This window comes from Hypomesus nipponensis, chromosome 17, assembly GCF_054491055.1.
Source record: "Hypomesus nipponensis isolate SF chromosome 17, ASM5449105v1, whole genome shotgun sequence".
Classification (NCBI taxonomy): Eukaryota; Metazoa; Chordata; class Actinopteri; order Osmeriformes; family Osmeridae; genus Hypomesus; species Hypomesus nipponensis.
The window spans coordinates 20535001-20558206 of record NC_140377.1 but is presented as its reverse complement, the minus strand read 5'-3'; the positions used below and the strand labels follow the sequence as shown (position 1 = coordinate 20558206).

The 23206-nt window shown below is 50.5% G+C and overlaps 2 protein-coding genes across 2 annotated transcripts in view; one reads left to right on the top strand and one right to left on the bottom strand.

The window, feature by feature from the left end:
- Window positions 1-3738: 3738 nt before the first annotated feature.
- On the bottom strand, window positions 3739-5963 carry nol12 (nucleolar protein 12). Its single transcript, XM_084678432.1, has 6 exons — window positions 5778-5963; window positions 5366-5471; window positions 5157-5205; window positions 4783-4928; window positions 4392-4501; window positions 3739-4308 (listed from the first exon to the last, which is right to left on the bottom strand). Exons 1-6 carry the CDS (start codon window positions 5876-5878, stop codon window positions 4083-4085), a joined length of 738 nt encoding a protein of 245 aa, XP_084534558.1. The 5' UTR covers window positions 5879-5963; the 3' UTR covers window positions 3739-4082.
- Window positions 5964-6418: 455 nt separating this feature from the next.
- coro7 (coronin 7) overlaps window positions 6419-23206 on the top strand; it is a 112090-nt gene continuing 95302 nt past the window's right edge. Inside the window, exons 1-7 of the mRNA XM_084678421.1 lie at window positions 6419-6590; window positions 8826-8922; window positions 9177-9257; window positions 9456-9526; window positions 10834-11020; window positions 12353-12429; window positions 18446-18496. Of these exons, the coding sequence (XP_084534547.1) occupies window positions 6531-6590; window positions 8826-8922; window positions 9177-9257; window positions 9456-9526; window positions 10834-11020; window positions 12353-12429; window positions 18446-18496 (624 nt within the window). The 5' untranslated portion in view covers window positions 6419-6530. The remainder of the gene's footprint in view (window positions 6591-8825; window positions 8923-9176; window positions 9258-9455; window positions 9527-10833; window positions 11021-12352; window positions 12430-18445; window positions 18497-23206) is intronic.

Genomic DNA, 23206 nt, shown 5'->3' with positions numbered 1-23206 from the left:
CCAACGTGCCAATCACAACATGTGTCAGTTTCAGATGGCCAATGAGCGTGGTTGTTGACGACAGGTGTTGGCGCTGTGGTGCCAATAACCAGTCGCAGTAATGTCTGTTCCATAAAAACAAACTATATTCTCACAAACATCCATGGAAAGTTGGGTAACAGATCATACGAGGAAAAAAACTTTGTATATATACAGTTGACTTCAATTGCCGTTAAATGCAAGTTACACGCTCGCTCGCTACGCGCTCACACTCAAGTTACCTGCTACAGACCCAGATCCTCATGTATAAGCTGATGGAGTATACATCCCTCTTTCTCACTCTTCTGTCTCTCTCTGTCGTTCTTTCAGACCTCTCTCTCAGTCTATTGCTCATGCTCGCACACACACGCACACACACACACACACACACACACGCACAGCTCACAAGTTCTTTCTGTTGCTCGATTAGAGTTACAACGTTGTAACTCAATCTAGATGTGGCTCTCCTCATTAATATTTCATGGAAGAGTTTTTTTTTCATGACGTGTTCCCTGCTCTCAAAATAAATTTCCTTTGAAGGCGTACCTTAATCTTTGACATCACTTGAATGTTAAGGGGGAAAAAGTAACCTTAACACTGGTTCCATTCAACTTTTAACTTCTACACAGCTCAATGTGCCTGTGACTTCTTCAATACTGAGATGTGCATGCTTCTTAACAACGTGTCTTAACACCCATGGTGCTAAATAAATGAATGAACTAGTACTAAAAGATAAAACAATGCAACATGGGCTTATGGTATGTTGTTGTATGTCCTTGCTTAAGGCCTTGGAGATTGAAAGTAATGATCAGGGTGTTTGATTTACATAAAACCTAATATAGGTCTCTATTTGGCCCTACAATATCCTTTTTTTCTGTAATCTATTGTTTAAATACAGAACTTTACAGAAGTCTTTGGCCCCCAAGATTATTTTACACGAATATTGTCTGACATATAATATGTTTTGTATTTGTGCAGCAGTGTAAGAGTGCAATTTTGCCAAAACCTTTGTTCCGTCTTTTCATTTCACTATTTTGTAAAGCATTTTTGCTTATCTTTTTTAACATTTGAATTGTACTCTATATCCCATACTGCAATAAGAAAACACAGGTAATAACAAGTGTGGTTCCGTTGGCAGAGAATGGCATCCCTGCCCGCGGTGCCCTTGAAGGTGACTGGGTGTGGACCTGCCGTACGCCGGCTGGGCAGCAGGACCTGGAGTATGCCGGCTGGGCAGCAGGACCTGCAGTATGCCGGCTGGGCAGCAGGACCTGGAGTATGCCGGCTGGGCAGCAGGACCTGCAGTACGCCGGCTGGGCAGCAGGACCTGCAGTACGCCGGCTGGGCAGCAGGACCTGCAGTACGCCGGCTGAGCAGCAGGACCTGCAGTACGCCGGCTGGGCAGCAGGACCTGGAGTATGCCGGCTGGGCAGCAGGACCTGCAGTATGCCGGCTGGGCAGCAGGACCTGCAGTATGCCGGCTGGGCAGCAGGACCTGCAGTATGCCGGCTGGGCAGCAGGACCTGCAGTATGCCGGCTGGGCAGCAGGTTGTCTGTACCTTTGACAGTGTCCTTAGATACGGTTACCAGTGATTCCGAAAAAGGGCAGTAAATGATCTCCCCCCATGAATTTGTAATGGGAGCACACTCGCATCGCTGTCCTCCCTCCTTCTCCTGCGCTCTCTCGCCTTTAATTTGTTGCACTCACACGCCACACAGTGTCACACCTCAACAGGTGTGTCGTTGACTGTTACGAAACCTATATCACTCTTGTTCCATGTCATCACCCGAAGAAAAGTGAGCCTCTATGTCACACTAAAAGATCCTCCCCACCGACCTGATGCCCTCGGCTTATAGAAATACGTGTCCGCTCATCGCAGTGGTCAAGTGGTCACACGTGGTCAAGTTGCCATGAGAACCGCCACCCTGCAAACACACACACCATGCTCTCCTCCTACGATCCATCACTCCCTATTGGCCGGTGACCTCCATGTCTACCTAACCTGCTCTCTGATCCTATTGTTCGGTCTCCCCCCCCCCCCCTCTCTCTCACCCTGCAAATAGATCTGAATAATCCCATCCCTTTGCACTTGTCATTCTCCCCTCCAGTATCTCTCTCTCTCTCCTACCTTGTTGCTGGTGTCTCTCTCCCCCGTTTGTCCAGGTAGAGAGGGTAGTGGAGCTCCAGGAGGAGCTAGTGCTCCGCCCGTTCCCGGCCCCGGTGCTGGGGGGCTCGGCTGTGGCACGGCTGCTGGGGACGCTGCGGTTGCTGTGCCCACTTCGTTAGCGCCCGCGCCGACGTGCATGCGCTTCTGCCGCAAGCAGTCGTGGCAGCGGGAGGGGTCGAAGATGTTGGGCTGGAATTCGGGGCAGACGAGGTCGTCACCGGCGACGGGCATGGTGCAACCTGAGGGGGCGATCTCTCATTCATCGCACCCGGCTGAGAACACTGGTGGCGGGGTGGAGAGGCACTTCACCGAACATGTTGGACACAAACTTCATTTGATGAATGAGTAGTGTTAAAAGTGTTAAAACACTTCTCACAGCACCTTTCCCTACCAAATCTAGCCTAGGTCAAAACGTGGTATTGAACATGAGACAATTGTAGCACACAGGTTAAACAAGGTGACAGATGGCACAGCGCAACAGTTAAAACTGACTGTAGTATTACAGAGAAGAAAATTAACTTCAGTTTACTACAAGGGGGAAATAAGAAATATATCAAAATAAGGACAACGATGATTTGAAAGATATTAAAGGCATAATTAGCAGCACGGTTGCTTTAAGTGTTCTTTCCCGCTGTAGTCCAGGCTAAGTGGCATTATTACATGGTTAGTAGTTCATCTGAAGCGAAGCAGTTAGGCTAAGTGAAAACTAATCAGACGAGAGGATGGTGAAACACAATACAGTCACAGCAATATCACAACCCTTCTTAGAATGGCATTGCAATTAACTACAGGAAACCCACTGTCAAAACAACTCAATCTACTTTAGTCACTATGTAACTTATTCAGTACACCAGTAACAGGTTCTTGCCAAATAAAATGTCAGCATTTGCTTTTATTATTTTAATCATCTAAATATGAGGTAGAGAAGTGATGTTTACCTTACAGAAGATGCCCCGTTGTCAACTCAAAGGAGGATATGTCATTTAGAGACAAACTTTAGTGTCTACAAGCCCCCCCCCGCCACAAGCCTATTCTCCATGCTCTCTATCCCCCCGAGATCCACTCTCACACAGATCCTATTGGTTGTCTCGATAATGGGTGAAACTGAAGTTCCTTCTGCGGCCATCTTGGCTCAGGATAAAATAGCTGGTGGACATCCAGTCTGATACGGACACAGAGCCAAAATGGTATCAGTGGCATGACAGTTCCGCCTATTGAGGGCTGTATTAAATATCATGGGCTTTAGAAAGGGAAAAGCTCTGGTGATCGTGGCAGATGGCACTCGTTGGATCAGGTGAGCTTAAATAAATAAACACAGGTAAGGTATGGAGCTAACGTACATTCTAACCGATCACTTTGTACCATTTCTAAAAGTACAAAATACAACAACTATGAACATTTTATGAGAAAAAGTTATCATGGTGTTTGTGAAGACACACACATCCATTTCCTGATATCGTGAATGCCATTTTCTTCCAAAACTTCCAAACCATGACTAACTACAATTATATAAATTAATAACTGGGTTACATTTAAATGTGATCAAAACAAATTATGCATACATATTTTTAATCCCAGGGTTTCAGATTTTACACATTTATGCAGTATCAACAACAGAAAGCTGTAATATTACAAAAGTGACATGATGTCAGAAATGTACAAAGTTAAACAACATAGAAATATTAGAACACGGTTTGTGCTGCGGTGTAGGATAATAACAATCAAGTACTCAGATGGTGACTGCTGTCTGTGATACTGGCCAATGAAGATGCAGTTCGTGTATGACCTGTACACTCCATGGCCAATAGAAACTCATCAAGCACCATAAGGTCCAGCCTGCCAAGTTCCACATAAACAATTCTTAAATGCTCCTTAAAACGTTGTTTCCTGTTTTCCTCAGTCGTGGTGATGCACCCTCTTCCCCGTCTGCCTTCGTCTCAGCTTCTTGGAGGTCCTCCCGGATCTGGCCTTCTTCTCTGTGGCACCCGACTTCCTGTCTTTGACACCTGACTTCCTGTCCGTTGGCTGGCCTCGTCCCTTGCCCTCTTGCTGCTTTGATTTCCTGCCTTTCCTCTTCTTTTGTTTGGTGTGTGAGTGGAGCGAGGCAGTTAAGGAGCAGATCCTACAGGGAGAGAGAGAGAGAGAAGTGGTGATTCCGTGTTTCCTATGCTTGGTTTGACACAAAGTGGATGGAAGGAAACATACTTTTTATTAAGGATGGGGTCTCCCGATTTCTTGGGCATGGCAGTCTTCTTCTCTAGTTCCTCCCCTTCCTCCCCCTTCTCTTCTTGTTCCTCTTCGCTTCCCTGGTCCAGCTGTGAAGAAGACGAGCAAGCGCTTAACGCAGAGATCGGATGCGACAGGTTTCAGAAAGTCTTTGCAATATCTCTGAGCATTAAAACCTTCTGAAAAAGACGGTCAAACATCTTGGGCCGCTGGATCAAATTATGACTCTGCATGAATATACCGCGTGATCACCACATCGCACCACACGTTGGATATTCACTCAGAAAGACAACGGTTCACTGTGAATCAGCAGAAATGAAAACGATATCCTGCTCTCTGTTACCTGATTGGACATCCTGCTCTCTGTTACCTGATTGGCTGGCAGTCCAAGGAGGCCGCCTCCTGTCAGGTCCAGGTCGCTGATGGTCGTCACGGTGACTGTGTGGTTGGGGTGGTCGTACCGCACGGACTCTGTGGTGCCAGTGATTGCTTCTTCCAGCTCATCTTCGTCCTCATCTATGGTGAAGGAGACGCCGCCGGCATGACATTGGGGGGAAAATACCAGTTAAGTAAGCAGCACAGCATTTTCTCTGACAGATAAATATCACGCTACTAAGATGCTGGATTGGAACACAGTATGTGTTCCGTTTAATGGTAGCCGACTTCACAGTCCAAACTAACTGCAAAGAGGACATATTGACAACTCATGGTTAGCATGTTTTCCAGTGCTTCTTTGTAACTTACCGAGAGCCTCCTTTCTCTCCTTGAGCAACTTCATGTATTCTGTGTGTCTCTGGAAAGAAAAAGAAACATCTTGCTCGTTAGTGCCCTCCTCTGTCCACGTTGGTGCAGTTCCCTGTAGCAGGAATTACAAGCCGGTAGCCGACGTTCATAACCCTCTAAAACACCTTTCGAGTCTTCCATGTAGTGATTACATGTCGGTCATAATTTACCTTCTCGCGCACTTTCTTCTGCTCTTCCTTTATCTTATTCTTTATTTCCACAACCGCTGCTTTCCTTCTCTCCAACTTCCTCTTGTGGAAGCCTGTAAGATACTCCCTGTAGAGACAGTCGTGTTGTTAGATCACACACGTTGCTGCTCAGTTGAGTCACAACATCGGCAGTTATTGAGGCAGTGGACTTATTAAGTGGTTAGAACCTAATTACACAATTCAAATGTAGCAAGTCAAAGCATGGCGCAAAATTCCATGTATTATGTTATTAAAGTGTCATATTTAGTGATCTATCTTTACCTATAATGGCTACAAATTTCTATTGGCTACTGTACTATTAGCTGTCTATTACTAGCTAAGCTATCTACAACTTGTTACAAGGATACAGTAATGCAGTGTTGTCATGTCTTACTGTCTTTCGTTATCGTCGAACGTGATAATGCACTTAGGCCCTCTCTTTTTTGATCCAGGCTTGCCTTTTCCATTCTTTTGTGTCTTAAATTTGCCTTTCATGTTGAAATTTAGACTATTTCCAAACACGTGAGGTAAAGCTTGTTGTAGAGTAACTTCCTGTTTTACGTGCGCACCACTAGATACTGTCCGGCTGGAAACGCGTTTCCTATGATCATATGGTGCCTAGCCAAAGACGGCGAAATGACAATAGACAGTAGCAATGAGGTGAGTCTCTCTAGGCTAGGGAAACGAAACAGACTAGATGAGATAGATTTTCGTCAATTTCCATATATCAAAAGAAACAACCCAGTCACGTGTCTTCACTACATACCAACATGATATATTTGAAACTATGCTGCTATATTGAATACAATCATAAATAATGTATTCTAATGAATGGTTTCCTTACAAAATCCAGTTAAAATTTGTCTCCCTCTAACTCACACCTGAACACCCATTTACAATTTCAAAAAAAAACTCATCAGAGATTGCTGCAGGCTGAACCAAGAAGAGCATCATAGGTTGAGTCGGGTGGTTACCTGTCTGTCATTTACTTTATTCTTCCAGTCCAAGCCAGTACACCGCCGTGTGGCCCGGGTAACTCAAACGAGGTGCTGGACTTATGTGAACTGTCAGCTGAAAGAGTGAGCTCGCACAGTTCGAATCGAGACAGAGATACCGGAAAGCACGAAAGTCAATTGGAAAGGATAGCATGAATCGTTTTAAGGCTTCCAAATTCAAAAATACAACCCCGAAGATTGGAAAGAAAGATGTGAGTAATGACAAACGTTTGACAATAGCCAATTATCCTGGCTCGCATTGCTATTCTCTTCTAGCTGCGGTGGTTGGAGAGGAGAGGAGTGGTGTTGAAGAACGACTGTAAATTAACTTCCTGCATATTTGAAGGTCTGCTTTTACGGGCGCTAGGGGCTTTTCGTTATCTGTGAGATATGTTTCCCACACATTTACGAATATATTAAACCCTGTTTTCATTTGCATCCATACTTGTTCCATTCAGCTGTGTTCCAGCGTTGCTAGATGTCGGATGATGCAGAAATGCCATTACATCAGTGAATACAGAGTAGCCTACTTATCATTATTGCGAATTAATAATAAGTCTACGTTTGCGTTCTCACATCACACAAAAAAGATCATCACATTCCGCAGGAGACGCAGATTTCTCTAGACAGGTCTCATCACTTAAGTGACTGTCACCCAGACAAATGTTTGTGTCCATCAGGATACAATGCACAGTGTCAATAGGTGCATTGAGTTACCTTTCCCGTTTGGGCAGGGATCCGATACCTGCAACCCGTCTTTTTCTTCAGGATTGCATAATAGCCCCAATCGTTTCCAAACGCCTGGTATTCACATGCGTAAGTGTCGTGATTGGTCTAGGCGAGGTTTAGCGATAGCTGGATACAGGTGATCCGTTCATGACACAATGTGACTCTGTCAGGTAGCAACCACTGAATGTAAACACACTACTCCTTGACTGTTCCACACGCATGTGTGGAGACACACACACACACACACACTCTACCACATGACCATCAGGCCCAGACTGTAAAACATTCACAAGAGTGAGTGAAGAGGGAGAGAGAGGGAGAGAGGAGATGGCATGCCGAGGTTTCCCTGAGGTGCCATCCTGCAGACTCACATGGGCCTAAACAAGTCCTGGTTGTCAGCCACCGGCCTGGGGATTACAGTCAGTCACCAGGCTACGGCCAGAGCCCAAGGTGTGTGTGTGTGTGCCAGTCCAGTGCTGAGAATGCAGGTGACCTCTCTATTCGGCTTCCCCAGTCCGATTCGACATGCATAATAACACATGAATAAGTTAAGCTATAAAGCGGTGAGACCTGCCTGTGGACTCTGATTCCAGGCTATTACCGTGTAGCAAGCCCCCAGGTACGAGCCATCTCTGGTCTATCCAGGGCAGGGTGAAGGCCAGGGTTTAAAAACAGCCCGCTCAGCTCCCCTGTTCCCTCGACCAACAAAAAACGAGGTTATATTACGGACACTTATTTCGGAGGTGTTCTTGTTTCCCCCAACAGCTCTCAGTTTTGACTCTGCCCTTCCCCCACACACACACACACACACACACACCTTATCAAGTCCGCGCACCTACCGGTGTATCCCTGCAGAGGTGCAGAGAGGATGGCTGATGGTTGGTGACCGTCTGGCACCCTCTCCAGGTCCTGCATGGCGGTGGGGGGGGGGGGGGGGGGGTGGATGGGGGGCGGCGAGCAGGAACGACTTCCTGCGTGCGTGCAGCCTTCAGGTCCCCGCCGCCGTCACACCCTGCCCCGGCCGCGACAGTCCCCCTCTTTCCTCCGTCCTCCTCCTGCTGCTCGCCGCGGTGCGTGCGGGGGCACCTTTCCTTCGCCCATAACTGACTTTGTTTTGGTATTGCAGCGTCACTCTATAGAGGCAAAGACAGCCCCCTAACCCCCCCCCCCCCCCCCCCCTTCCGATAGGCTTGTGAAAGACTGGCGAAACAGTGCTCCGCTGTGCCTCGCAGGGAGTCTCTCACAACTTCCTCCAGGCTGAGCTGCTTTCAAAGGAAGCTGTGTGTGTGTGTGTGTGCGGGCTATTCACTTCCTGCTGCACTTTTAGGACAGAATGCAGAACAGCCCTGTGTGTGTGTCTGCACACGTGTGTCTGTAATTGTGTGTCTGCACATGCGTGTGTACGCCCATGCACTCGTGTGGGCCTGTAAAGGGGAATGCGTTGGATTCCTATCAGTTGTAGAGACTGACGTCAACGTCAAAACTCTTGGGTCCTTCTTATCGGTGCAGTGATTTGTTCAATTGGGCTCCTCCATTGTGGCATTTGTGTCACACTAGAATACATGCGTACGCATGCATTCATGCGCAAACACTTAGGTTACTCCTACCCGCGCGCACACACGCACACATACGCGCACACACACACAGACACAGACTGTGTTTATCACTTTTGCTATACAAATCTCACCCTGTAACATTCCTGCTTCACCTCTACCCAGGGCTGGATCAGCAATGTTCGGGCTGGGTCTTTCACCTCCCAGGGAAACCACATCAAATCCAGTCCCAGGCTTGTGGCCTTCAACACGGAGCAGGCTGGTAAGAACAGGAGGTGTATTGAGGTCTGGGATTTTGGACGGAATGCGTCTGTATCTCTGGTGTGTTTATGTGCCTGTGTCAATGTGGACGGGGCCTGAATCTATCACTTCGTAGCCGAGATTTCTGTCTTATCTCCATGCACCGTCTGTTCCACATGGCCGAACGTGTCATGCTGCAGTGGGATTAGTGGTCAACCATGAGGTTGTTGGAGGTGGGGAGGTTGACTGTGTGTGTGTGTGTGTGTTTGATAACAGGCGGAGGAATGCTGGGCCTGTCTACTGTGGAACCAGGCTCTGACGGCAAGTGGAGTGTGACTCAGATCCCGTGTCATGCTGGTGAGAGACCCCGTTTCCGACCCCTCGCCTCGTTATTCATCTCTCTCTCTCTCTCTCTCTCTCTCTCTCTCTCTCTCTCTCTCTCTCTCTCTCTCTCTCTCACACACACACACAGCCACCCACCCACACACGTAAGGAATGCATATTACCATTGTCCAGAAATAAACTTCCTTGCCCTCCTTTCCCCTCCTTTCCCAGATCTGGTAACTGATTTGGACTTCTCTCCGTTTGACGATGGTCTTCTGGCAACTTGCTCCGCAGACGAAACAGTAAGTCTTCAATTTCCATTTCCAGGACCGCTCTGTGCTCAATTAATCTAGTTTGGCACAATGGAACCAGTTTGCCGACTCCCAAGAATTCCAACCCCACATACATTATTCTCTGACAGCATTCAGCAAACATTCAAAAGTATTTGGAAATGCCTATTCCCAGGTGTGCAATACTTTATTGAGCCTCTTGGTCCGTAATAAAGGTGGACATCTTGGTATTACTGTTATTATGTAGAAACCACTGTGCCTCTAAAGTGTCCACTGTGCCTTTAAGCCATCTCCCCAAGCTAAGCACATATTCACTACAGGTGCTGAACCCAAAGGAATCTGCTGAGTGTATGTGTGCGTGTGTGTGGGGGGGTGTATGCAGGATAAGAGAGGAGAGCTTTCAACAAACACACACACACCCAACACACACACACTCACACATGCACGGCTACAATGTTAGTGACGTCCACACTCATGAAGAATCCTGTTAAGGGCATTAAATAACCGTGAGCAAAACAGAAACAGACTCTTATCTCTTGCAGATGCTGTGTAACACAGTTAAAAACGCCCGCCCGCCTCGAGGCGTCATAAAGTCGAGACATCAAAACTTCACATAAACGTTCACACAAACATCTCGCTGGTGCTCCTGCTAACTCACCTCAGCCTGCTCATCAAGGCATGCTGGATCTACAGCTCCTTACCTGTCTACCTCCCAGAGACCCAGCCCCAGTCTTAGAACCAGTCTTAGAACACAGCCCCAGTCTCAGAACCAGTCTTAGAACACAGCCCCAGTCTTAGAACCAGTCTTAGGACACAGCCCCAGTCTTAGAACCAGTCTTAGAACCAGTCTTAGAACACAGCTCCAGTCTTAGAACCAGTCTTAGAACCAGTCTTAGAACACAGCCCCAGTCTCAGAACCAGTCTTAGAACACAGCCCCAGTCTTAGAACCAGTCTTAGAACACAGCCCCAGTCTTAGAACCAGTCTTAGAACCAGTCTTAGACCCCAGTGCAGGTCTTAGCCCCCAGTTTGGTGTCTGAGTGTGTCTGGGTATAATAAGGTGGATCAAGGTGTATTATGGTGTAATTGGGTCTGATCTGGTCAGTTTTACAGCATATATTCTCTCACATGTGTATTCTTGCTTGTGGCCAAAGTTCATTGTTGCTGGTCACTGACTGGATCTTGATTACCAACAAAAGACAGAATCGTTTCGAAAGACAGAATCGTTTTGACACAAAACAGTCAAAGCTAATTTCCTATTTGTGTGCGTGTGTTCCTGTGTGTGTGTGTTCCTGTGTGTGTGTGTGTGTGTGTCTCCAGGTGAAGCTGTGGCGTGTGTGTGACCCGGAGCAGGAGCAGCCGGCCGGTCCGGAGGTGACCCTGAGCCCAGCAGGGGGCAGGCTGGAGCTGGTCCTCTTCCACCCCTCCTCCTCCGGCCTGCTGGCTGTGGCCTCCACCAGGAACGCCCAGCTCTGGGACACCAGCCGCCCTGACGCCCCCCTGGCAGGTACTGACCGGGGCCACACACACACACACATATACACACGAATACACACACACACCCACAACACACGGTGTCTCCAGAGAGCCTCCGTACACTCATACACACACACACAGAGGCTTACGTACACACAAACAGCACACGCACACACACACACCTCGAGCAGCCTTTCTCGTTCGCATCCATCGATGTGATGTCACACGGCGTCGGCGGATGTCCCCGGCGCCTCCTCCACCTCACCGAGTCTCACGTTGTGTTCCGCCGTGTTCGTCTCTGTGTGTCTAACCGTTTTATGTCTGGGGGGGGGGGGGGGGGCGCTCGGTTGTTCTCTACCACCCCCCCTCCCACACCCCCCTACCCCCAGCCCCCTACCCCCACCCCCCTCCTCCGCCCCCCTCCTTCTCCCCCCGAGGGTTCCTCAGGGTGTGGTGTCTGTGGACAGCCCTTCGGGGCGGCCGGCTCAGTCTAAATGCTGGAGTGGCAGAGGTAACGTCCCCTTCCATGGCCTCCGGCCTCCCTCGGTCTGGCCTCAGGGTACGCGCCTCACCCCCCCCCCCCCCCCCCCGCCCTTCCAGCCTCTGGCCTCACCTCCCTTCAAGAACACAACCCCCCCCATTACAGCTGCTGCTCAATTCTGCCCAACCGCCCACCACTCCCCCACCCCCCCCCTTCACTGGCTGTTGCCCCCTCCATCAAACACACCGCTCACCTATCTGTGCCCCCCCCCACCCCCCCCACCCCCCCACCTGCTCACCTCTGCTCACCCGGGCTTGAGTTCATGGTGAGGGTCAAGTGGACCTGTGTGCGTTATGAGAGAGGACCACGGTGTCAAATCTGTGCGCGTGCGTTTTTTGCAGCCCTCCCTCTTTCGCGCAACGTTAACGACGCTATCTCATTCTTCTCACCCTCGGATGCATGGCGGGAACACGCGTGCTGCGCTGTCATGACACTGTCACCTCATTTGTCCTGTGACCTCTCTGACCTGCATCATCTACCACAGCGTGTGTGTGTGTGTGTGTCTCTCTGATCATGCCCAGGATCTGCTTTGGTCTTTCGTCCTGTGTGTGTCCTCTGTGCCTTGGCTTGTGTCTGTGTGTGTTTTTGTCTGTACTGTCCATCTAGTCTCTCTCTGTCTCTAACTCTGTCCCTGCCTCTATCTCTGCCTCTTTCTCTGACTCTGCCTCTTTATTTCTGTCTCTGTCTCTGTCCTCTTCTGTGTGGACCTGTCTGGAGTGTGTGTGTGTGTGTGTGTGTGGGGTCCTGTCTCCTCCTCTCACCGGGGCTGTGTGTGTGGGGTCCTCTCTCCTCCTTTCACCGGGGCTGTGTGTGTGTCTGCAGCTCTGGAGCAGCACCCAGACCAGCTGCAGGCTCTGAGCTGGAAACAGGACGGGACTCTGCTGGCCTCCTCCTGCAAGGTGAGACTCATCTCTCTCTCTCTCTCTCTCTCTCTCTCTCTCTCTCTCTCTCTCTCTCTCTCTCTCTCTCTCTCTCTCTCTCTCTCTCTCTCTCTCTCTCTCTCTCTCTCTCTCTCTGTTCTCTCTCTCTCTCTCTCTCTCTCTCTCTCTCTCTCTCTCTCTCTCTCTCTCTCTCTCTCTCTCTCTCTCTCTCTCTCTCTCTCTCTCTCTCTCTCTCTCTCTCTCTCTTTCACACACACACACACACACACACACACACATACGTGTAGATCCACACACATGTAGCCACACACACAGACAGTAGACATTTAGCTCTATATATTTAGTTGGATATCTGTCTTTCTTTCAAGGTCACTCTACAATCACTCCACCGCTTGACAGTAACACGTTTAAGAAGTATTCATTTAGCAGACGCCGTTTTCCAAAACAACGCACAAACAGTGCATATAGAAAGTTCAGTCGACTGCGATGGACGACAAGTGCACAATGAAGCAGGCTGTAGGGGTACAGTCCACGCAGCAGTCTGTAGGATTACAGTCCTCGCAGCAGTCTGTAGGACTACGTTTATGCAGCAGTCTGTAGGACTACAGTCCTCGCAGCAGTCTGTAGGACTAAGTTTATGCAGCAGTCTGTAGGACTGCAGTCCACGCAGCAGTCTGTAGGGGTACAGTCCTCGCAGCAGTCTGTAGGACTACAGTCCACGCAGCAGTCTGTAGGACTACAGTCCACGCAGCAGTCTGTAGGGGTACAGTCCTCGCAGCAGTCTGTAGGACTACAGTCCACGCAGCAGTCTGTAGGACTACAGTCCTCGCAGCAGTCTGTAGGGCCACAGTCCTCGCAGCAGTCTGTAGGACCACAGTCCTCGCAGCAGTCTGTAGGGGTACAGTCCACGCAGCAGTCTGTAGGACTGCAGTCCTCGCAGCAGTCTGTAGGACCACAGTCCTCGCAGCAGTTTGTAGGACTACAGTCCTCGCAGCAGTCTGTAGGACTACAGTCCACGCAGCAGTCGAGGAATGTTGTAGTTGCGCTGTGTCGCCACTAGATGCCAACAATGGCCCATGTTCCTTCTCCAGTCTGCCTGTTGGTGGGTAACCACTGGCGACTGTCAGGTTGAATCATTATGTCATCCATTTACGAGCGGATCATTCCATTAGCGAGTCCAGGGGGGGTGACTCTTATGAAACACGGAGGTTGGAAGGGAGGGGGGGCTGGGTCACTCTCTCTAACCCCCCCCCCCCCCCCCATCATCCATTTTAATAGGGAACAGTGGATTGAGCCAAAGGAAACTTTAAGGTGGACTCGAGGAAATTTGAGCTCGGAAAATGGATCAACGATAACAGTAGCGGCTAGTCTTATGTCATAATGAATGAATGGATGAATGTATGGATGAATGAATGGATGAATGTATGGATGAATGAATGAGAGAGACAGATAAAGGTGCAGAGTGGTGTTGAATCCCCGGGTCAGCTTTACTGTACGGGTCTGTCACCCTTTAGACCCCCCCCGCTCCTCTGAGTGGAGCGGACAGGATGGAATATCGTGTTTATTATTAACCAGGGCTTCCACAATGTCTCGCGGCCGGCAGGTCGCGTGTTGGGCGCCTCCGTCATGGCGCGCGGCCTAGCCTGACCCCCTGACCTCCAGTCGAGCGCACCTCAGGTCCTCTCTCCACACCTGGGGAGGGCCAACTCGAACCAGACCCCCACCCCCACCCCCAAGACTGGCACTAGGGGTTACAGCCCCCACACTGATTTACTACAGGACCTCACTCCTCACATGCTCTGCCCCCCCCCACTCCCGGAGGCCCACTGCCAGGCCTGGGGAGCGGGTGATTTAGCGTCACCGCAGACGAGGAGCCTGACCTGGCCACGGGTGAAGGCGTGTGCCCCCCCCCCCCCTCTATTCCCGGCCTGGTGATCGGGGAAATAATGAAAGGCCTTCTGGTAGGTTGTTAACGTTGCGAGGGGTGGGAGGTAGAAACTAATGGTAAAAGGGGGAGGAGAGGAGGGAGGGAGGGAGCGAGAGGCAGATGGAAGGATGGAGAGAGGGGATTTATGAGTTGAAGTGGAATTGTTTCATGAATAGTTTTAGTTTATTAGCAGAGGAGGGGGGGCGGGAGAAGCCAGGGCCTGGTTTCATCAGTGGAGGTTAGCATAATTCATTAGTGCACACTTCCTGCCTTGGAGGTATGCTGTCTACGGCCAACTGCTTTGTGTGCTACTTCTACTCTCTCTCTCTACTCTCTCTCTCTCTCTCTCTCTCTCTCTCTCTCTCTCTCTCTCTCTCTCTCTCTCTCTCTCTCTCTCTCTCTCTCTCTCACACACACAGGTCAGAGCTGCAGCCTCTTAGGCCTGTGGGGATAGGGTGCTATCCCTTCCTCTGTCACACACACACATACACACTTACTGCAGTGACTACTAGGAGGAATTCTGCAACTCAAGTGTGCTGTGCTTCACAGGTTAACCCAGCTAGACCAGGGGCAGGAAGGGCACAGGGAGGGAAGGCAGGGGGAGGGAGGGAGGCATGGGGAGGGAGAGAAAAAATGAAACGGGGAGAGGAAAAGAGGGAGGGAGAAAGAAAGAGGAAGTGGGAGAGGGAGAGAAGGAGGTAGATGAATGGGGGGAGGAGAGAGGGAGAGAACAAGCCAGAATTGTGAACCAGGACAGGCTCCAGAGGTCTTGCCCCCTCCCTCCCACTCTTTCCCCCTCCCTCCCTCCCTCCCTCCCTCCCTCCCTCCCTCCCTCCCTCCCTCCCTCCCTCCCTCCCTCCCTCCCTCCCTCCCTCCCTCCCTCCCTCCCTCCCTCCCTCCCCCTATTCAGTCTGTTTGCTGTAATTCAATTCAACGGGTCCCTCAATCTCTCCAATCCACCTTATGAAAGCAAATAGGCCCCGCCAACATGTGGGTTCAATTGGACTGCTTCTCCCATTGGATAAACAGTGGAGGGGGGAGGGGGGGTGGCGTGGGGAGAAGGGGGGAGAGATGAAGGGCGTCTCACCGCCCCGGTGAGACGCTCATCATGAGCCCCTTGTTTGGAGAGTGGGGCAAGAGAGCCTCACTGCTACACTGAGTGAGAGAGAGAGAGAGAGAGAGGGGAGAGGAGAGAGAGAGAGAGAGAGAGAGAGAGAGAGAGAGGGGGAGAGAGAGAGAGAGAGAGAGAGAGAGAGAGAGAGAGAGAGAGAGAGAGAGAGAGAGGGGGAGAGGGAGAGTGTGGGAGGGAGAGAGAAAGAGAGAGAGAGAGAGAGAGAGAGAGAGAGAGAGAGAGAGAGAGAGAAGGACATTTTATTTAGTATTGGAGGAATGAAGGAGAAACGTGTGTATTATTCTTTCCTAACACACACAGACACACACACACACATACAGTATATATACTCACTGCTACAAAGTGATTGACAGTGGTTTCCATGGGAAGTAGGGAAAGAGTTACTGATAGCATGTGTTTAATGACAGGGGGAAAGGGCCCTTGTTTAAGCACACACACACACATGGCGCGTGTTTGCGCAAGTGTGTGTGTGTGTGCGTGTGGGAACGCAGACAACTCAGTAGAACTCATCAACAGAAAATGAGGTGAGATTTCTGCCACCATGATTAAACAGCTGCTGTCTCTACACAAACACACACAGACAGACACACACACACAGACACAGTCTCTATGCACTTTGTGTTTGCAAAAAGAAAGGTTAAAGTTTGGGCGCCCCATCTGTGCACCCCCCGCCCCCCCCCCCCCGGAGTGTCCTGTGTTATTGACAGGACAGCTTATGAGTGTGTGTGTGTGTTTGTGTGTTTGATTGTTCCAGAACGACGGTGGCCACATCTGCCTGGGACTGCACACTCGTCTGTGTGTTTGCACTGGCCAAATAGCTGGCCCGCTCAACATGTCACTGTTTACCCTCGGCTGCACTAAAGTGGCGTGTGTGTATACTGTCTCCTGATGAGGGAGTGTGAGACTGGGGCGTTTGTTTGGCTGTCACAGTGTGTGTGTGTGTGTGTGTGTATATTTTGTTGTGTACTGTGTGTTTATGTTAGCATGCAGTCTGCATGGTCGATATGTATGAACTGTATGTCTATACAATGTGTCTGTGTGTGTGTGTGTGTGTGTGTGTATGTGTGTAGGTGTGTGTGTGTGTAGCTCTGGCAGGCACTGTGGTCTCTGAGCCTTGAGCTTAGGCCTAGCCCCAACCCTAGGTCACCAAGGCCTAAGGAGACAGCCTCAGGGCACAGACAGACCAGTGGGTGGGCTAGAAAGTACACACACCCACACACACACACACACACACACACACACACACACACACATACACACACACACACATACACACACACAGACACACACACACACATACACACACACACACATACACAGACACACACACACACATACACGTCGAGCACTCAAGGAAAGCCCCTGTTTGCTATTCTAACCACTAAACAGCAAATAAATCCCTCGTCCGAAGCTGTGAGGGCTGGGGAGAAGCACAACTTTGAACTGGGGCTTTGAAGACTGAGGGAGACGAGGGGTAGCCCTCTCTCTCTCTCTCTCTCTCTCTCTCTCTCTCTCTCTCTCTCTCTCTCTCTCTCTCTTTATATATATATATATATATCTCTCTCTCTCTCTCTCTCTCTCTCTCTCTCTCTCTCTCTCTCTCTCTCTCTCTCTCTCTCTCTCTCTCTCTCTCGGCAAGACAGACCCCTTTTAAACTCTCTTTCAACCCCTCAACCATAACATGAATGTTTGAGAGTGTCTGTGACTGTGTGTGTGTGTATGTTTTTCTGTGTTGTGGTCTGGGTCTGTGTCTTGGTTGGAGTCTTTTTTAGATTCACGTGTGTGTGTGGTGCACGCCTGCGTGTGTGTGTGTGTGTGGGCCGTGTGTGCCCTTGAACTCGTCAGTGTCACAGGCCTGATTCCCTCGGACATGTCCGTGTGTTCTTGTGTGTGTGTGTGTCAGCTCTAAGCCCGATTACAGTGATTAGTTGTTATTAGGGGGCATGTCAGGCTGTGATCAGACCTGTGACGAGTGACAGCCTCCCCACCACACACACACACACACACACACACACACACACACACACACACACACACACCCTTCTGCACAACCTGCTAACTATTACATCCCATTTCCTCAATTACACAGAGTCCCGCTCTGATTGGCTGGCCTTGATGACTGCCGTATGTTGGGGGCGGGGTTATGGGGGGCACCAAGGGGGTCAGCGAATTACACCCACTATCTAGACGTCAGTCAAACCGAACACGCACAAGTGTGTGTTCTGAAATGGCACTTTCCGTTATTTGCTGTGATGCCAATCAATTGTCATTGAAGTCCTCAAGTACCTTTCATGAATGACATGTCGGCAAAATGACATACAGTCGACTTGGTCATTCCGCACTCGCCACATAAAATCAGATATACCATACACAGAGCTTGATAACGACCCATGCATTCGAATCAGGTGTGCTGGAGCAGGGAAACGTCTAGAACGTGCAGGGCAGGGGGTCCCTGAGGACCAGGGTTGAACACCCCTGTTAGATAACATGCTATCCCAGCCAGTCCTCACAGTGTCTCAGTGGGCCTCACGTCCTCTCACACGCTCCTAAACATCTCCTGGTTCCACCCACGCTTCTCTCTCGGTCTGCCGTCTGCAGAAGCGGCGATAAATCACACGCGAGCTCCCAACGACCCTCTGCCCGGGGCTGCCTCTGATTGGCTAAGCTCCTTGTGTGCAAAGAGAGATGCTCCCCAATGAAAATTCATGTTGTGTTCGTGTCGATTCTTAAATAGAAAATGTGTAGGATTTGTTTTCCCCATTGCTGGTAACAGTTTGAAGGCCATTCAAATTGCGGCTCTGACAACTATTTATAACAATGAACCGTTCATGCCATATCTACATCTAACTCTTTCAGCGCCGCAAGATATCCTTTTGGAGAGTTCTACAAACTACGAATGCTCTTGTATGGTGTCTTTTTAGAGTATGTTTGGTTTTAAAAGTGACTTTAATATTTGTTTTTTTCCTCCCTCACAGGACAAGATGCTGCGAGTGTTTGACCCCCGCGCTCAGCTGACACCTGTTCAGGTACTGACCTCTGACCTCTACCAGCACACAACCCTTGACCTCACCCTGTCGTAGATTGCAACTCTAAGGCAGAATGTGGATGTGGGTAAAGGGGGAGGATGAGGATGTTGACTAGGTGGAGAAGGAGGAAGTGGATAAAGACAGGGAAGGGCTTGTAATGTAGAGAGAAACAGTCTCACTTTTTCCATGGTCCTCCAACAGAGAGAGAGAGAGAGAGAGAGAGAGAGAGAGAGAGAGAGAGAGAGAGAGAGAGGGAGAGAGAGAGAGACGAAAGAAAGAGAGAGAGAGAGAGAGAGGGCTACCCCTCGTCTCCCTGAGTCTGCAAAGCCCCAGTTCAATAGAAATAGTGCGTAACACTTTTAGCATACTTCCCCAAAGCACATAGCCTTCCACAATAGAGCGATACGAAGCCGTGTGGAAGTGTTGAATGAGAGAGCAGAAGGGGAGAGTTCCATTGCTGATCTCTTAGCGAAGGGGGGGGGGACTCTGTAAACACGGGCGCCGCCGGAACAACAAGCCGTGACGGCGCAGGACACACGCCACACACTGGCCCTGTGTGTCAACACCCGGAGGATAACTCTCTCACCTTGTGACGTGTGTGTGTGGGGGTTTCGCTTGGCCTCTTGGGAAGAAAGGAACAGACTTTGTCCTGACGTAGGTGTGTGTATAGTGTGCTGCCTCACATTCAGACACCCTGTGTGTGTGTGTGTTTGTGTACTCTGTGTTTAAAAGGACAAGGCGACAGGTGGTCTGGCTACTATCCATGTGTAAAGACCACTTTTGTTTTACCAATCCATATGAACCGTTCAACTGGAAACCAACAAAAACTGAAGAATTGGGTACCTCAAAGGTTCTGGTTGGGGTTTGGAGAATAGTCCTTGTGTCTGGTCCCAGGGCTCCAGAACTAACCCAGCGGTTAAGAGTTCTGGAAGGCCCGGAACATTCCAGACCAGCCCACTGGCCCCCCTGGGCTCTCCTTCCGCTTCATTTATCATTTCTCTCATTATGAGAAGGGAGAAAGAGACAGAAAGAGAAAAGAGAGATAGAAAGGCAAAGAGAGAGAGAGAGAGAGAGGGGGGGGGGATAGACAGGAGTGAGAACACAAAGACGGAAATCCTATTCCCCTGTAAGTCCTGAGTCAGCACACTATCGCCTCCCCCTCTCTCTCTTGCTGTCTTTCTTCATCTCGCTCTTTTTCATACTCTCTCTGTCTCTGTCTCTCTCTCTGTCTCTCTCTCTCTCTCTCTCTCTCTCTCTCTCTCTCTCTCTCTCTCTGTGTCTCTCTGTCTCTCTCTCTCTCTCTCTCTCTCTCTCTCTCTCTCTCTGTGTCTCTCTGTCTCTCTCTCTCTCTCTCTCTCTCTCTCTCTCTCTCTCTCTCTCTCTCTCTCTCTCTGTGTCTCTGTCTCTGTCTCTCTCTCTTTCTCACACACACACACACTCTGTCACAGTATTTACTATGTCAATCGTATTTCCTTCTCATCCACAGACTCTCTCTCTGTCATTCTGTCTGACTGGGTCAATCACTGTCACGCACACACACACACGCACACACACACACACACCCCTGTAAGAAGACCTGGCTCGATCCACAGCCCGTACGCTTCTTTTTACCCCGGGGCACTGCCGCCTCCCCCCCCCCCCCGGCTACGCCCCTGACAGCTTTCAGATGTGAGAACCGGTGCCCCTCCCGTTAACACCCTTCGTCCTTTAACGAGTGGATCACCCTAGCAACCCTCTCACACAGAAAGCCGATGATGAGGGCCCTGCTCATTAGGGCTGGTGCGTAGCCTCAGTATACACACACATCCCCCAACGCCTCATCATCCGTCATCGGAATGAGTGTCGAACACAACGCTACACGACATCCAACACTTAGTCCGGCGGTCTTGGGTTTCTGGTGGTTTATGTTTCGAGAGCCGCGGTACTCCGCTCCCCTCCCCTTCACCCCCCCCCCCTCCATACTCCCCCTCCCTCATCCCCCTCCCTCATCCCCCGTCCATACTAAGCGCAGACAACAAACCAATTACAAAGTAGCCGATTGAGTCCAATTTGGGGATTGTTTTGCTGTAACATGGGTTAGGGTGTAACTCAGGACGTAGGTGTGGACCAATCCAAATTGGGCGATGAAAGTGTGGGCGCTCAAGAGGCGCAAGCAAACAAATATCTTCTGCGCTTTTGACAATCGGGCTTTGAAGAGGCTCATCTTTTCTGCTCGTTTGAAAATTGCGTTTTTCGAAGATACAACTATATTTTCGCTTGCGTTCAATTTTACACTTGTAAATCTTTTGGACCCTAATTTACCTTCATGGTTTCCCGCCCCTCCGCCAGGGTGGCCAGGACTCCAGCCGGTATGTCCTCATCAAGCCGAGCCGCAGTGCCTCCAAATCATCGTTATTTTCCCCTCCGAAAGCTGGCAACCATTAAAAAGAGATGTTCTTGTCTGGGGAAAGCCACATACACACACCCCCAAAAAAAAAGTGTTGAAGCGAAGGGAGATAAATAGCAGTTTTCACGTATCGTCAGAAATTCAAACGCAAGACAAGAGAAAAATAAAATCCACGAAAGCGACATTTTCGTGCGAACCTCCTATTGGAAGGAGGATTGCGGTTTTGAATAACAGCTGTCTGGTTCTGGAAGCTTCCAGCGTGTTGTGATGTGGACCTCCGCTCCAGGGTCCGGGTGCTACACCAGGTCCCACAGAGAGCACAGGGCTCCTCTGGTTGGACCTCTCCCCAAGCACCAGAACCTTGCCTGTTTTGCCAAGTCATGCTGCCGTGCTGTTTTGCTGTGAGCGAGTTCGAAATTGAAGGTATATTTGTCATTGGAGAACCCCTCTTCCAATACAGAGGCCCAAAATGGCTGAGAGCAGACCAAGGTTAACCCTCACCCTGAATATACCCTAACCCTGAATATACCCACACCCTGAATATACCCTCACCCTGAATATAGCACCTAATTGCTGCTGGGATCTGGCTGCATTTAAAGGAAAAGAGGGAGCTGGGTAATTTGGGTCTCGGACGGCCGGAGTCCATACGAACACAATCTGTAATCAGTACGTGCATGTGCATGAGTGTGTGTCTGTGTGTGGACGCTACAGACGGGTATATTTAGGTAGTTGGCACTATGTGTGTGTGTGTGTGTGTGTGTTTGCACATGTGGCCTTCCTGGAATCACTCGCAATTCCCATCTCTCATCCCGACTCGCCTTCAACCCCTTTTCGCTCGTCAAGGTACAGACGGTCCCTATAAACAACCCAACCAGCCGCGCGCCTTCATACCTTCGCAGTTATTTGGGCACGGCCTTTATATTTTGAAATAACAAACTCTGAAACGTTTCCGTCACGGCCTCGGAGACGCTCGACTCTCTGTCTCCGTAGCGGGGACCCCACCCGGACTCGAACCCGCTCACCGCGGTAGGGCCCCGTCCCCCCGGCTCCCGGCGAAAGGACTCGCCGTGTCGCTCAAAGGCCGGCGAAGTGTGATGCGGGCGTGGCGCACGTGCCTTAGCGTGTGCCCCCTCTCGTCTCTGTGTGCGCGCGTGCGTCTGTGTGTGCGTGTACACGTGTGCGTGTGTGTGAAATTACAGTGCTGAAAATACCCCTCATAGTTGTGGGTTGGTGCTGGCTGCAGAGCCGGGGAGCTGTGGTCCCTGGCAGAGGACGGAGACAGGAAAAGGGATCGTTTCTGGATCTGGGGGCCCGGATTCCTCCCTTTCAGAACAGGCCTCTGCTGCTGTGGCTGAAATGAGAGAGGGTCCGCTGTGGGTTTGGGCCGCAGCAGCGGGCAGAACACGGCGTTCAGTTAGACCGCCTCAGGTAGCTGGGAACAGCTTCGTAAGATGGACACTTGAGGTGTGTGTGTGCGTGCGTGCGTGTATCCGACAACTTGTTCAAGGGTGTGTGTGTGTGTGTGTAGTGTGTGACACGTGTACCTGATCGTGCATGCCTGTGTGTGTGTGTGTGTGGGGCCTGGCTCCTGTTTGACCGAGTGTGTGTTTGTCTGACTCGGATTTCTCATTGCAGACGGTAAAACAGAGCGTGGGTAGCGACCGTGGGCAGGGGGATCTTGGGAGTGTGTGTGGACTCTGGCAGGTCGCACAATGGCTATCTGTGATGGGAGGAAGGGGAGGCGGCCTCTGGTGAGGAGAGGGGGAGGGAGGGGGGAGGGAGGGAGGGAGAGGGAGGAGAGGGAGGGAGAGGGAGAGGGAGAGGGAGAGGGAGAGGGAGAGGGAGAGGGAGAGGGAGAGGGAGAGGGAGAGGGAGAGGGAGGGAGAGAAAGGGAGGGAGGGAGGGAGGGAGGGAGGGGGAGAGTGAGAGGGAGGGAGGGAGGGAGAAGGGGAGGGAGGAGTTGGAGGGAGAGGGAGAGGGAGTGGGAGGGAGGGAGAGAAAGGGAGGGAGGGAGGGAGGGGGAGAGAGAGAGTGAGAGGGAGGGAGAGGGAGAGGGAGAAAGTTCTGGAAGGGAAGAGAAAGGTGTGCTTATATCACCTCGAGACAAATCAAAGGATAGGGGAAGGGGGTAGGGGGGAGGTTGAGAAACAGACATGATCCTGCTGATCCTGGCATGAGCTCTCTCTGACCTCTGCTTCTTTCTGCTGTCATCACCATGGTGATAGTTCTGTATTCCTCTATCTTCAGAGTCCTCATATCAATCTTTTCTCCCATCCAATCACGTCCTCCTCTCATAGTTGAGATGGTGGGACTTCCTCGGTGAG